General features: G+C 29.8%; 1 protein-coding gene across 1 annotated transcript; it reads right to left on the bottom strand.

Moving 5' to 3' along the window:
* Window positions 1-697: 697 nt before the first annotated feature.
* LOC123203701 (B2 protein-like) lies at window positions 698-2,680 on the bottom strand. The gene is made up of 5 exons (XM_044620148.1): window positions 2,208-2,680; window positions 2,025-2,125; window positions 1,659-1,742; window positions 1,469-1,579; window positions 698-903 (listed from the first exon to the last, which is right to left on the bottom strand). The coding sequence occupies exons 1-5, from the start codon at window positions 2,587-2,589 to the stop codon at window positions 862-864; spliced, it is 720 nt and encodes a 239-aa protein (XP_044476083.1). The 5' UTR covers window positions 2,590-2,680; the 3' UTR covers window positions 698-861.
* Window positions 2,681-16,546: the final 13,866 nt, after the last annotated feature.

Genomic DNA, 16,546 nt, shown 5'->3' with positions numbered 1-16,546 from the left:
ATTTTGTACCAAATTAAGATTATATAATTATTATATATGTGAAATGAAAGCAAGAAATTAAATTCAAATTTAACTATGATAATGATGATGATGATGATGTTGTATTATATTCCTTCTCCTTCTCATTCATTTTGGATTTTCTTTCTCTAGTTTTGCTCAAAGATATTTCACATTTTAGGATTTGTGTGCATCAAAGAGGAGAGAAATGGGGTTTATACATGAGTTTTGTGTTTGGGTGTAAGGTGAATGTATTAGACTTGTACTCTTTTTTTATTTTACTAACCTTACTAGAATTCTAAGTAAAATAGTATTATGTATACAAATAATACATACAAATTTATGTGTTCATGTAAAGTTTTATTGGGTGGAGAAGTTATTTTCTTTTAGGTTGAATGTTGATAATATAGATTCACATAAATTATGGTGAGTGGTTAATGCTCAGTTTTGTTCACAGCATTAATCATCACAAGTTTCAAAGATTTACAAGGTTTGCCATATTACTTTTAGATCCAACTGATATTTTCAACATATTTAAGGACTACTTTGTTGTTATCCTAAGATCTCATAATCCAAACCAACGGTGGAGATAATAATAAAATAACCAGTTTACTTCTTTCATCAAAATCTTGAAAACACAGCCTTATTTTTTTAATTGTTTATAAAAATACATTTTAAATGGGATAATATTTAACAACAATAAAAAAAATTAATTTCTCTATACCAATTTCCAAAAAATATTATATTTTTTAGGAGTTTTCTAGATGAATTTCTTCAAGTATATATGATCTAGAAGCTCCATATAATATAATCATCTAAACATAACTAATTTCTTTGGCATTTTTATGGGTGTCTTTTCACCTTTTACATATCCTCCTCTTTGAACAAGTCCAATAAAGCAAGTGCCTGCAATATATCCAATTGTAATAAAGATTGATCAATTATAAAGGCAAAAAAGAAAAAAAAAAAAAAACTCAACTATAAATTACTATTATGCTAAGTTAGAGAATCCCATAATGTTATAATCCTAAAAATTAAGAAAAACCATACACATTGCACTCTATCTATAAATTTTTGTAAAATTAAAGTTAGTGTTAACGATTTTTCAGAGACCAAATCCTAAAATTGCACTCGAATGATGTGAATCAATAGATTGACATACGAAACATGAGAAATGCTAGAGACAATACACTTTTTATATATATAAATATATACACACACAAAAGAGAATCAAACAAAAAATAAAAAGTATTTTTAGCAAATTAATTTAAAAATACAAAAATAATTTTATCTTTAACTCAAACAATACCCTAATAATATTAATAATTTAACCTCACTCTATCTATATGCGTCAATATTATACATAAAAGAGAATTTTGTGGATAAATCACAAGTAAATTGCAAAATTAATAGAGGAGAAGTTTGCCTATATATGTGCAAAGTAAAAACATATAGCAAGAGCAAAATGTACCTCTGGAACAGAAAGCTGAAGACGAAATTTTGGGCCGTCATAGTGAAACAAAATGGGCCTGAAAGCATCTTCTTCCAATGCTTTACATTTCTTCTTCATTCTAATTCTTACCTGAAATTAATTAATCATTATTAATTATTTCTTAATGATAATTAAAATGTAATTAATTTTATTATAAGAATTTAATCACCTGGGCTGGAAATCTTGATTCTCCCCTGCATTTCTTATCTTCCCAAGCAGTTGGGTCAATGTTTGACCCTCCAAAACTTACAGCCTTAAAATTATAAATAAATTTTTTAATAATTTAAGATAAGTTAACTATAAAATGTGTTCGAAAATTCCCAAAAATAATTTTTAATTGGTGTGTTAATTGTAATTAAAAAACTAATTATTACATTACTAGGGAAATTAATAAATATTTAAGTTATAAGGTTTAAATTAATTTAAAAAAAAAAAGAGGTAAAATGTAATTTTTCAAATCAAACTCATGCCTGCCTCTCAAGCTTGAGCAGAGATCATAGTAGTTTAATGAGCTTGAATACATTAGCAAACAAACCTGGAAAACTCCATGAAGCTGGTGGGCAGTATAGTTATAGAGAAAAAGAGGCAATCCAGGGGTTATTGCCCTTACAGAGTCCTTATATTTCTGTGGAAGCCCTAAATATATATAATTTGAAAAAAAGATATCAGTTAAAAACTATAAAAATTAAACAAGAGAAAATAATATTTTTTAATTTACCAAAAAGTTGGCGACGAAGATCTTCTTGCATTGTTTCATTGTTGCATACAAAGATGTAGCCTCCAAGTGTCTCATTTCTTGGCAACATTTCACCCGGAGGAAGAGTTTTGTACCATTTATGGTCAGCAGCAGGCTGATGATACTGCAGCTTCACTGATAGATTCCTCAATGGAATATTATTGAAACAAAGCTTTTTGTGGCGGTCATTGTTGTTTTCGATATCCTCATGATCATGATCATGATCATCCTTTCCTTGGATCATTCTCAATTGGATGATGCCAGATGAAAGGCTTGCCGCAACGTTCCACCACGTTGGGTGCTCGTCCGTGGAGGCTAAATCCAGCGGTTGCCATATCGAGCTCCCGAAGATGTTATTCATCATGTTCTTTACAAATGGGTTTCGACCGATCGATGCAGATCAGTTTCGTTTTCACCTTACATATAAAGCTTGTAGCTTGTAATTAATGTGATGTGAGCATGTAATCATTTTATATTTTGAAAATTAGGTCACTTGCCCTTTAAAACTCAAAGTTTCGTATTCTTCATTTTGTATTTTCTCCTACGATTGAAGAAAAATATAATTAATTATAAACAACAAATTGGTCAGTTTAAAAAATCAATAAATTTGAAACATAATTAATTATTATTTTTTTCGCTGTGGGAATTCATGATTTGCTTTGTATCGTTATTAGGGTCCCTTTTCTTTTTCTTTTTGGTTTTTTTAGCCTTTACTTTACCTCAAAATTTGAATGAAAGAGGCGGCCATTATTCAAGTAAAGTAGTTTGATTTTGAAATTAAATCATCATTCTTCTTCCCTCTGACCACGTAAATCCAATTGGGTGTCACATTATCATCACCTATTATCATACTTTTTCTTTTTCTTCAATAACCTATCATCATACTTTAGTCAATGGGTCATATTATCTGTCTGCCTCCCTGTCACCTATTTAGCTACACTATTAAATTAAATATTTAAATTTGAATTGATTTAGATTGAATTAAAAATTAAAATTATTCTCAAGTTAAGTTTGAGTTTCTATTTATTGATGTCGAGTTAATTTTTTTAGATTTAAATTAATCTCGAACTATTTTATGCATATTCAATTTAATTTAAATCTAATTAGTTGATGGTTAAAAAAAAAATTTGAAGAAAAAAAAAAGAACTTTTAAAATTAAGACAACACAGACAAGAGAGGTTTTTTAGTTTTTATACAAAAAAATCCTCTTAATTATCTGATTGCACAAACATTTTAAAAAATTTGATAAAAGATAATTCTAGCATTTTAAAATATTGGACAATGTTTTCAAAGTTAGATTGGGATTGACCTGATGAGAGAACTTATTTGGTCAAACAAATGGCGAGAACGATTAACTGATAGTTGGGCTAGTGAAATATTGAAAATAATATTTTGAAATAATTTTGTATAATTTATCATTAAATATGTAATTTTTGTTATGACGTTTATATTAAAAGTTACTAAAAATTATTGGAATTCAAAAAATTTTAAAATGTGTTGTGACATTTTCAAGTCTTTCGTTGTGCATCCAATTAGAGTTAGACCCGAATCAAGTTAGTTTGAGCTCAAAAGCTAGTTTTATTCAATTTACTTGGGTTTGAATTCATTTAGCTCAACTATAAATTGAGTTTGAATAAGGAAGTTTAACTCATTTTTTGAAAACATACCAAACTCGAGTTAGAGAATATTTAACTTGGTCTAGCTCATGAATTTGGTGAATGACCTTATTTGGTTCAAACTAGACTCATGGTTCGATTCAAATTATGTTAAACAATTATTAGAATGACATAGTTTTGCTTATTATTAGATAAAATGACATTTTTTGTCAATAAATTATGATTCCAATCACATATCTGAGCAATAGATTTGAATCAAATTTAAATTGAATTTGAATAAAATCATTTTCATTCAAGTTAAACTTGAACCACCCTTAATTTTGGCTCGAAAAAATCGAGCCAATGGGTTTTCAGGTTTGACTTGGTTCATATCAATCCCAATATCCAATTAGGCAAGAAAAAAGAAAAAGAAAGGGAAAAAATTTTAATCTTTTTTCAAATGGATTTATGTTCCAAAAGTCTGCATTCACTCTCATAATCTCTGAGTTTCATTTCCCAATTCACTGTTAAATCATGCAACCCTAAATGCTTATTTGTTTTCCATTAATTTGATAGTGTTTTTTTTGTTTGATTGTAAACAAGATTATTCAACTTTATACAATTTAATTTACAATGGAATGACACAATGATTGCAATCGAAAGTAGTCAAGATGATGAATAAATTAAAAAAACTATCAAATTGAAAATAAGGTACTGACTTTCATATGATTTTTTAAAAAAATGAATTGTGTGTGATATTATTGTAAAAGATATATTTAATTCTATTAAATATTATCTTTATATCTAGTATATTGTTCTGCTTAATTTTTGGTATTCTTGTAAGAATTGTTTCATTTTGGATTAAGTAATATGAATTGATGTATGTCTTTATCTGAGCGTCATCTGGATGTCTTTGTCTTTGTCCCATTCTTTAGCTACTAATAACTTCTCTGATGCAGTCGACATAGAAAGATGGGTAGGAAGCACCGATTGTTGATTAGAACGAAGGAGGTGGCTGGATAAGAGAAAAAAACCTAGGGGAAATGATAACTTTTCAAATCTTCGAGTAAGGGAAAATTGTTAGTTTTTTAAACTATTGGGGGGGGGGGGGGAATGAAATAAATTTCCTTTTTTTTTTTTTAAATTTTTTGTTACATGATGATTTCACCTTCACCTTTAATTGAAAATTTTAACAAAAGGGTGGATATTTAAATTTTTGAAATCTTGTTAGTGGAATTTTGGAAATACACTAAATCTCGGGTGGGAATAAGTCTTTTAGCAAAAAATAATAAAACAGACTTTAAAGTGGTTTACTAGTTATTCTCACTTTATTTTAAGGTTAGGACTCAACTTCAAGTCTAAGTTAACAAACAATTGATTTTTTCTCGACTAATGTCAACTACTAGTGGCTAGACCATAGTCCAATCTAGTCCAATTACTAAAACAATTTCTATAAATAATTTTCATTTTGCTTGATAAGTGTCGATTCTACTTGCCGATCTAGTTTTATTTTTAAAACCATGACATAGAATCTAAAAAAGTTGACAAAAACCTCAGCGTGAGAAGTCTTTTCTTTTGCTTCTCTAGTGTTGATGACATTTCTTGTTATTAACTAAAATACACAATTCAAAGTTTTGAACAATTTAAGCTAAGATAGCAACGTTAAGATTAGATATAAGATCCTAATGTCTATTACTTTGAGATGTGAATGAAGTAAAGATAAAATAAAAGAATTTTTTTTTTTTGATGTGATATGACCCGGTAACTGGAAACCTACATCTATGATATTGTTATAACTGGGGTTACACGATATCTTGATAAGGATGTGTAAATAACAAATAACTAGCTATTAAATTCTTAGCTTTCTTTGTGTGAACTTCTCTACATGTATCTTTGTATGGTTTTTTCATCTTGTTTATTGATTATTTATATTTATAGGACTAAGAGGAAAAGTTACATTCAATTGAAAAAGAGAAGATAACTATTCCTATTTGACATAGAGAAGATTAGGAAATTCATCTTGTAAATATTGAGAATAACATTTGTTTAGTATGTATCATTGGGTACTTGACAAATTGGAGATATGTAACATATGTTTAGTTGCTCTCATTGTAGCTATGGGTTGATCATGGTTGCTTAGTGTTAGGATAGGTGCCCTAGAGCCAATTGATTTAACACTTGTAATTGTAATTTTACATTCATTAATTAATGAAGAATTAATTGTTTTTCAATTCATATGTATTCTTTTATATGACTGAGTGAATAACGTGCCCTTACAATGGTAAAATTATCATGATGGGATCAAATAACCAATTATGAGAACCCTATGTACACGTAAGTGACCATTCTAGAAATGTCTATAATTTCGACATTATGATGACCAAGGGCACATGTAATGGTGATGGAATTATTATAGTGTTAAGCAACCCTATCAAAAGGTGATGATAGTTCTCACGTATTGAAGCTATTTGTAGATAGTTTGATGCAACACATGAGTGCACATTATAGAAGTGTTCATTGAACTGACCCTACTATAGAGGATATCCATGTGATGGTTGCTCTAGTGTCTATAGAATAAATCTTTTGAACACCATGAGTGTATGTGGTCCTATGACTTGAGCTCGCCAGACCATCTCATGTAAGGATTGGTATGGTTTGACTCTATCCAACATATCGTTGTAACTAGGGTATCATAAATGTAGTGTACGGTCATATCATGAGATACATGAAGGTTATGGTTGATCAATAAAGGATTTGTCACTTTTGAGAATAGAAGAAGATATCTCACATAAGAATATTGAATAACATTCATGACTACTTGAATTTGTGGCCACAGTGGGATAAAGTTGTAACCTAAACCATGTAAAACATTAATATGTATCAGTTCATACTAAGAAATTATTTTCTATGTCTCAGCCTCGAGAGATATTAGTTGACAAAAAGATTGAATTGTATATAATTGTGATGTTATAAAAGCTTAAGAGATGTTCATTGTCATCTAAATGGCCATGATATTTTGCTAGAGGCCAATCTTAGTCTGTGTTTGAATTTAACATGAATTCAAATATTATTGATTCGATGAAGAGTTTATAGATCACATGCATATAACAGTTGATATGAACTTAGCAGTAAGGATCATTTGGTGACAATCTTAGTATTTAGGGAAATAGAGAGATTTTAGTTGATTACGCTTTGGGCAAGTTTGACTTGGCATGAATAGTGTCATTTGACATTATGCAAAAATAAAATACATAACACGACAAGAAAAGCCTTGTCTAGTCATGCAATGCATGTGACATGCGAGGTGGCACATTTTTGTGTCCACCTGTGCATGATTTTAAATAAGCTGGGTGGCTCATAAATGTACCACTTATGCATATGTGTTGATGAAGATGGGTTTGAATGAAACTCCATAGGCACTCAAATTTATACACATATATAAATAATAATCATAAGCTGAGTTAAATAGAAAAGTCCTAACCATTAGGTTCTCTTAAAAGTTCCTCTCTTATGAACACATTCTAGTCTAGCATATAGAAGCCCTAGTATCCTTCATTTTGAACAACCTTATGTATTTGTGTTCCACATGGATACCAGGACGCTACTTCATGAGGGTTAAATAACATTTATTTCTTTGCTATGTGAAGACTTAAATGAGCCATCAATACAGGTATAAACCCTAAAATATCATATGGTTGTTTTGTATGTTTATGGTAAATATGTTTAAAACAGGGATCTTGGTAAGGGTTTTAGAATTATTTGATTTTTGTAAATTTTTTAATTTTGCTACACTGTTGGTTATCAGCACCCTAAAACTTAGATATCTTATGGTTAAGAGAATAACAAATAACACCTAGTGACATTATTATTCTTAGTATTGAATTAATATAGTAGTGCCTATGGGTTGGGCCAAGCCAATTGGGCTGGCTTTGTTTCTGGCTCAGCCTATCAAACCTATAGGGTGGGTTAGGTTGGGCCTTAGGTCGACATAATGATGGGCCTTTAAGGCAGACCAACCCATGAAATTTTTTAAGGCTTAAGGCTCGACCCTATATAGAGGGTTGGGTTGGGTTGAGCCTTAATCAGGTTAGCCCATTTAAACAAATTTTTAAAAATAAATTTAATTAAAAAATTTAAACATAAATTATTTTTCAACTATTAAAATCATAAGCAGTATCTCAAACATTCTATTTATAATCCCTCACTTGTGGCGAAGGAATACCGTGGTCACATGATTAAAAAAAGTATAACATAATACAAATAAATTAATTTACATTTTGTATAATTACAAACATAAATAAAAAATATATATCATACCATTTATTTACTTGTCCTCAATGTCATAATTTGTGAATTCTTCAAAGATATCTTCTATCACTCGATTTTGTAATTTAAAATCAGTTTTGACCTAATTCTTCATACACATGATCATTTCAACCATGTTTGAGTGTAAATTGGATTGTCTATCATTTAGCACGCATCCACCTGCACTAAAAGCAGATTCCGATGCTATAATCTATACTAGAGGTATTAGTAGATCTCCGACCATGGTGGCAAACATAAAAAAAGTTTTTGCCTTTTCTTTCCACAATGCCAACATATGTAGTTTTTCAGATTATATCTTTGAACAATTTCCGGATAATGGTTAATGTTGATATAATTACAAAATTGATCATAATTTGTGCTTTGATTTGTAAGTTGCGTACCTTTGCACAAAAGCAACCATATGTGCGACTTTTGTTTTGTCTGAACTATCAAAACTTACCTTTGGTACAAACCTTTGTTTAGTCCTTTCATTTTAAAATTTCATTTTCTACATAACAAAAAGGTTTATCAGAAGCAACTACATACTTGACCATGTAGTATCGCATCTTCATTTGATCGTATGTGAAAGTTGACATTTCTTTCATGTGTTTGAAACCATTCGAACCTTTTGTTGAACTAGCACCGGAACCAATGAATCATGATTAGGAGAATGCAATTTATTTTTGCCCACCAAGCTCGTGTGAAATTTTTTTATAATAATGTATCAGCGAAGATGTCTCTTGCCACTCATACTTGCACATGTCAAACAAGAACCATAATGTTTACATACCACTTGATGAATTAATTTTCCTTCAATCATTTCCTCTGTTTGATTAAAGTGTTCTTACACTATTGACGTTTGTTTTCTTTTTCCCTCTATCAATGTGAAGCTATGCTTGTACAACTTGTTAGTGCTCCACTTATTCTACCTTATGCATCATTAATAATATCATCAACGCCAATATAATAATATTCAAATAAATTGAATTAATTTGAAATTGGTTCCATTTATAATATTTTGTAATGATAAAATTGAAATGAAAACCAAATTATAAACACAGAGAATTATTGTTTGCGAATTCAGATAGTTTTTGAAAGAGAATTGATGAGAGAAAATGAGATTGAGAATATAATGAAAGAATTGAGAATGAAAGATTGAGAGATTTGTAAATAAAAATTGGAAGATGGAGAAGCTTTTGGTTGTTTATATAAAAGAAAAAAAAAAAAAAAATTAAAACACAGGTTATTGGTCATTGAACGACTTTTGCGATAAGCAGAAGCTTCTCCTACCACAAGTGAAAGCCATTGGCTTTTGCTTGTGGTAGAAGTAACTATAGAATTTAATTTATTTTTTTTTATATTTCAATAGCAATGGGCTAGGGTGGCTTATGAGCCTAACATTTGGATCCACTGTCCGACTCGAAAGGCTTATAAGTTGGGCCTCATTTCTAGACTTTGGGTCAAACCTTTATTTGGTCCAGCCTAATTAATGTGTCTAAACTGATAATAATCTTAACTGGTTATTTATTTATGGATTATGATAAATTGGAAGATTATTAGTGATCTCATATAATTATTAGTTCTTGATAAATATTAAAAAAGACAAGTATTTTTTAAATAACTATCTCACTTGCTCAAGGTCTTTAGTTCAAAGATTGATGTTGCCACAAAATCACATTTAACTAAACTGTATTTAATAAAAATACTTAAAATGTACTACAATAGTCTAATATCAATTAATGATCATGATTCATAGATTCTTAGTGATCCAATTTTAGTATTATTAAATTAGGTGATATATATATATATATATACACTGAAAAAATAAATATCTTTAATATTTTTTTAGGTCATTACTTTAATATCATTTTTCTATATATATATATATATATATATATATTGAAAAGATTAATATCTAAGTCATCCTAAACCTAATTGTTTATATCTTTTTAAGAAATATAGGTATTAGAAAATCTAGAATGTATATGTAGATTTTATTTTGCAAATATCACCTAAAATGTGGCTTAAAACATGTTGAGACTAAATGATAAAACCCTTAACTTAAATATTAAGTCTAAGATTCAATTGGTGTCTTCCAACATGATGCCCTAATTAAGTCCTTATTTGTTGGAACCTTATTTGTCAAAGCGAAAGATTATACTATGTGGAAAATTAGGTGATGATTATGTTAGGTCTGATTTAACAATGTACTTTGTTTGTTCGCCAAAGTAAAGGTAAAGTATGTTAGAGGCATGAGTAGGTATTGCATTTATCAATCCAAGGAGATATTTAGTATCCACCTTACCGATACCAAAAGTCACATTTGAGATCTTCTGTTTTGTTGGGGTAATATCTAGCTTAAGATCATGAGCTTTTGATAATTAATTTGAAATATACCTATTCACTAATTTAAACTTGTTTGTCAAAGCAAAGGGAAGAATTAATACGATGGGGTCTTGGTCCATTGGGAAGTTTATCGAAACTTTTCAAGTACAATAGTGAAGGCGATTGACTTGACAAAAATAATGGGAATATTTTAATTATTAAATCTGTAATTAAAATAAATATTAATAAATTAAAAAAATTATTGATTCTTTTAACTGTAAATTATAGATCACATAATCGCTATATCAAACTCAATGTATTGATCAATTTTTGAAAAACAATAGGCTCACTAAAAGCAACTTCACTGATTGATATAAAAATCTTTAGATTATTCTGCATCAAGAGAAGAGATTATATATCCTTGAGGGGTTGTTGTCCCTTGAGCCTTGTCCCAATGCCACCCAGGAACAAAAGGATACTTTTCGTAAGTATCTTGATAACTCTGTGGAAGTTTAGTACCTTATGTTGACTTCCATGTCACTTGAGCTTCAAAAAAGTCTCCTTAAATTATGGGCTAATTTCATTATAAATTTTAACCTAAATAAAAAGGAAAAAACCCTGAAGGAATTGTTGTATATGCTCAAATAAACTGAATAAGAAGTACGAAAGGTAGCTTCGATTAATCTACTTATGGTTGAAGCCCAAGAATCAAAAGTTAAGGCTAAGGCTTAGGTTAAAGCCAAACCTAAAGTAAAGAAGCAACCTGATATGTTTCTCAGCCTACAAGTGGCATGAGGAGGAGAAAGGTTGTCTACTTCTATTTGACAAGCCATGTCACTAAAAGAGACATTGTATGACCTTTCTAGAAAATAAGAAGAAGAAGACAACTAAAGCCCTTACTTTAGAGGTGTTTGTCATTGAGATAAACTATTCTCCTTGTTCATCCTAGGCTGTAAACACAGGATGTGGTTCTCATATTTATTTTGATATGCAGAGACTACAATAGAGTAGATTATTTACCAAATGATAGGTTGACCTACATGTTGGAAATGAAACATATGTTGCTGCATTTATTGTAGGTGTCTATTATCTTAGGTTACCCATTGGGCTATTTTTAGAATTAAAACATTGCTATTATGTTCCTTTTATTTCTAAAAACTTAGTTTCTATGCTTGTTTTGGACAAAGAGGGATATTCATTTTTGTCTGCTGGTGGTATTATAACCATTAACTTATAATAGTCTCTATGGTACAACTGAATTGCATAATGGTCTATATATTCTGAAACTGGATAATGAAATTCTCAATGTAGAAAATAATAAATGATTAATATCGAATAATTTGAATACCACATATCTGTGGCATTGTAGGCTAGGCCACATAGGGCTAAAACTTAAATCAAGACTTTTTAAAGAAAGAGTCTTGCAATTATTTGGCTTCTAGTCATGTGATAAATGCAAATTGTATCTATTAGATAAGATGGCTAAAACACCCTTCACTAGACATTGTGAAAAGGCAACTGAACTGTTAGGGACATTCACAATAATGTGTGTAGGCCTATGATAGTGTATAGAAGATATGAGAAATCCTACTTCATCACATTTGCTGATGACTTTAGTAGATATAGCTATGTGTTTTTAATGAAACATAGGTTTGAACGTTTTTGATAAATTCAAAAAATTCAAGAACAAAGTAGAAAAACAACTAGGGGAACAAATTAAAATCGTTCAAAGTGATCAAAATAGTGAATATTTGAGTGTTAAATTCAGATAATACCTAAAGAAGAATGAGATAGTATCTCAACTCACTCCTTCTGATACTCCATAACATAATGGCCTATTTAAACATTGGAATAAGAACTTGATGGAAATGGTCAAGTCTATGATAAGTTTTACTAATCTACCTATGTCTTTCAGGGGTCATGCTATAGAAACTACTTCATTTACCCTGAACTATCTCTTATCTAAATCTATGGATAAAACTCTATACGAGTTATGGTTTGTGCAAAAGCTTAATCTAGATTACTTGAAAATTTGGGGCTGTGAAGCTTATATCAAGAAATTGACTTCGAACAAGCTAAAACTAAGTTTGAAAAGTGTCTTTGTAGGGTACCTAAAGGTCACTAAGGGATACTACCTCTACCTGTCAAAGGAGTAAAAGGTCTTTATTGGTCATATCGGTATGTTTCTTGAGAAATAATTTATTCTCAAGAGAACCAATGAAAGGAGGGTACAACTCGATGAAGTTCTTGTATCATAAAATACCACAAATATTAGGTAAGATGATGTGCCATCATAGATGGTTAATCATGATGAAGAAGTTTCTCTACTTTTGGTGAAACAACCTTAATGTACACAAAAATTATATAGGTTTACACAAGTACGTCATGAGTTAAAGAGATTTGGTTTTCTTCAAACTCAGCAAGGTGACATACTACTCATCAATGGTAATGAACCTAAGACTTACGGTGAGGCTGTTTCAAGTCTAAATTTTGATAAATGGTTAGATGTTATGAAATTTGAAATAGACTCCATGTATTAGAGTTAAGTATGGACTCTTGTGGATGTATTTGAAGGGGTAAAACTCATAGGATGCAAATGGGTTTTCAAAAGGAAAATTGACATGAACAGTAATGTGCATACCTACAAAAGATGATTGGATGTCAAAGGTTTCATTCATAAATATGACACTGACTATGATAAAACATTTTTGCTAGTCACTATGTTTAAGTCTATTAGATTATACTTGCTATAGTTGCATATTATGGCTATGAAAATTTTCAAATGGATGTTAAGATTGCCTTTCTAAATAAAAACCTTGTAGAAGACGTCTATATGGTGTAACATGATGGTTTCGTTCTTACTGAATAGGCAGACAAAGTATGCAAGCTAAAAAAATCTATTTATAGACTTAAGTAAGCTTTGAGAAGCTAGAATATTCATTTTGTTGAAACTGTTCATGAGTTTGAATTCATAAAAAATATAGATAAACCATATGTGTACAAGAAGGTCAGTGGGAGTGTGATTACATTGATGGTATTGTATGTTAATGATATCTTGATTATTGGAAATGACATACTGAACTGCAATTGGTAAAGACTTAGTTATCTAAGTGTTTCTCCATAAAATACTTATAAGAAGTAACTTATATTCTTAGGATTATAATTTACCAAGATAAAAAATATAGACTACTAAGACTAATTCAAAATATGTACATAGACAAGGTATTGACTAGATTCAATATGGAAGAATCCAAAAAAGGATTTTTGCCCATGTCCCATATTGTATATCTTTCGAAAGAGATTTTTTCATATACATAACTAAGAAAGATAAGATGAGTAGGATCCCATATGTTTCAGCTATAGGATCAGTCATGTACGTCGTGCTATGTATGAGGATTGATATCTTATACACATTGAGAGTTTGTAATAGATATTAATGTGATCTAGGTGAAAAACACTGGATAGTTGTCAAGAACATTCTGAAGTGCTTTAGAAGGACTAATGATATATTCTTAGTTTATGGAGGGTAATCTAAACTCACTGTAAAGGGTCATTTGGTTCTAGGGATTTAAAGATTGTCTTGGTAATCTATCTTTTATTACTTACATTACCTTGTTTGGTTTGTCAATAATAAAAGATTACGGTAATATTCTATTACCAATGCAGACATGACAGATAATATATATGGTAATCTGATTATCACTTTCACCTTAGGTATTAAAAGATTACCAATGTAATCTTGATTTTATTATAATTATATTATTGTTTATTAATTTTTTGAAACAAAAAATAAAATTATTTTTAATTAATATAACAAATAATATAAAAAAATATTTAAAAATAATTATAGTCAAGGGCATTTAAGTAAAATAATTTACTAGTATTCTTTTATTACCTTTAACCAAACACAATAATTATTTATACCTATCAAATTTTATCAAACATAGTAATTATTTGTACTCAGTAATCTTCTAAGTAATCTATCTTCAAGGTAATCTCCCTATTTTGATATTAAAACATTACCCAAACCAAAAGCCCTCAAACATCCTAAAACCCATCTAGGATACCCGTTTTAATGCATAAATTTATAAACATATTGAAACACATATAAAGTGTTTAGAAATTATATCTATGTTGTTGGCCCTTCAAAACTTGATGTGACTATGTAAAGATCAATATCCGACCCTTTTGAGGTAATGCCTCAGTATCCATGTGGAACACAAATAGGAGGCAATCTAGAAAAAAAGGTTGTTAAGGCTTCTGTTGACTGAATCTTAGAAATTAGATCATGACAATGGAAAATTGCATCAATAAGATTCTAGGCATAGAGATATGTGTTTAGGATTGTTGTGTTAAAAAAAATTGACTCAAACTAAACATATTTATTTATAAAGTGTGCATAAATCCAAAGTTAGTTAGGACTCTAACTATTTAGGTGATAAGGTGTCCAAGATTTCTTATTAAATTAAGACTTTTAATTTATTGAAAGTTTTAATGTATAAGAATCCTAATTAAATTAGGATTATAACTTAACCTAAACTTTCTATCAAATAAGGACTTTGAAGAATCCTTGTTTAATTAAAACACCTTACCCAAGAGTTAACTCACATTGACTTGTATCCATCATTTGGCCTTGCTTGGTTGGACTTATAAATGTTTCCAATTGAAACCATGTAGTGCATTTACATGATGCCATGTGTCACTATGCATACCAAATGATTCCAGCTAAAACATATCCATACATTTCTCTTTTTCCATGACCCTAGGATTGTCATCAAATAATCCTTGCCTCTTGGTTTGTATCAACCCCTTAATACATGTGACCCATAAGCTCTTTATTGAACTTGTAGTGTTTTAATTCGAGTCAAATTTAGATACAGACCAAGATTAGCCTCTAGCAAAGGTCATGGCCAATTAGATGACAAAGTATCAACAAATATTTCTATAAGCTTTTACAACATCATAGTTACGTATAATTCAATCCTTTTGTCAACCTATATCTCTTGAGTCTAAGACATAAAAACATGTTTATCTCTATTGTTCCTCGATATAAACTAATACACATTAACGACTTACATGGATTAGGCTATAATCTCATCCTACTATGGCTATAAATTTAAGTAGTTATGAATGTCTTTCAGCATTCGCATATGAGATATCTTCTTCTATGCTTAGAAGTGACGAATAATTTATTTATTAACAATAACCTCCATATATTTTATGATATAGTCATTCACTACCTTTATGATATCCCTATTATGATGATACGCTAGATAGTGTCAAATGATACCAATCCTTATACAAGATAGTCTGACAACCTCAAGTCAAAAGATCACATGCACCATAGTGTTCAAAGGATTTTTTCCATAGACACTAGTGCAACCCATATAGATATCTTTTGGAGGGAGTCAGTTTAATAAACACACTAAACTTTTAACAAATAGTTTGATAGGTGAGAACTATCTCCACCTTTCTGTGAGATTGCTTAACATTATGATAATCTCATCACTATTACACATGTCCATGTCAAGATTACAGACATTTCTATAATGACCACTTAATATATGTATTGGGGTTCTACGATCAGTTTTCTGATCCTCTCATCATAGTTCTACCATTCTAAGGATATATTGTTGCCAATGGCTCGCAAGTATACGAGTCAATCAAGTAATATAGAAAGATGTTGGTCCCACAGAGATTGGTTGTTGAATACTAGCTTGTTTTGTAGTTTAAATTAGCTAGAGAAATAGAAATGCTATGGATTGGGATTGAATTAAAAATAATAAAATAAAGCAACTAACTAAATCGAAATTATCAAAGGAAAATAATTACCTAACAAATTAAAAGTGAAATACCAATTATAGAGAAGCCTAGGGTTTATGATTTCACTATCAATTACTCAAAAATCAGTAACGAATCCAATTAAAATCAATGATAAGATGAATTGTTGATGGTTGATTATCCTATTTTACCCAATTCCTCTCTTAAGGTTAATTAAGCGTGCTAAGATTAAAAGCTTACCTACTTTCGTGGTATGTTGTTAATCAAAACCCATTAATTTCTATGACAATCAATTTACCCACAAAAAGTTTATAT

Source organism: Mangifera indica, chromosome 19, assembly GCF_011075055.1.
Source record: "Mangifera indica cultivar Alphonso chromosome 19, CATAS_Mindica_2.1, whole genome shotgun sequence".
NCBI classification, from domain to species: Eukaryota; Viridiplantae; Streptophyta; class Magnoliopsida; order Sapindales; family Anacardiaceae; genus Mangifera; species Mangifera indica.
The sequence above is the reverse complement of the archived record's forward strand: the minus strand, read 5'-3'. Positions and strand labels throughout refer to the sequence as shown.

What these genes read in the sequence shown, in the direction of transcription:
- LOC123203701 (XM_044620148.1), bottom strand. Translation starts at nt 2,589, where the DNA reads ATGATGAATAACATCTTCGGGAGCTCGATATGGCAACCGCTGGATTTA. An exon ending in AGCTTCATGGAGTTTTCCAG is followed by an intron (nt 1,743 to 2,024) that starts GTTTGTTTGCTA and finishes TATAATTTTAAG; the next exon opens with GCTGTAAGTTTTGGAGGGTC. An exon ending in TTCAGCTTTCTGTTCCAGAG is followed by an intron (nt 904 to 1,468) that starts GTACATTTTGCT and finishes GATATATTGCAG; the next exon opens with GCACTTGCTTTATTGGACTT.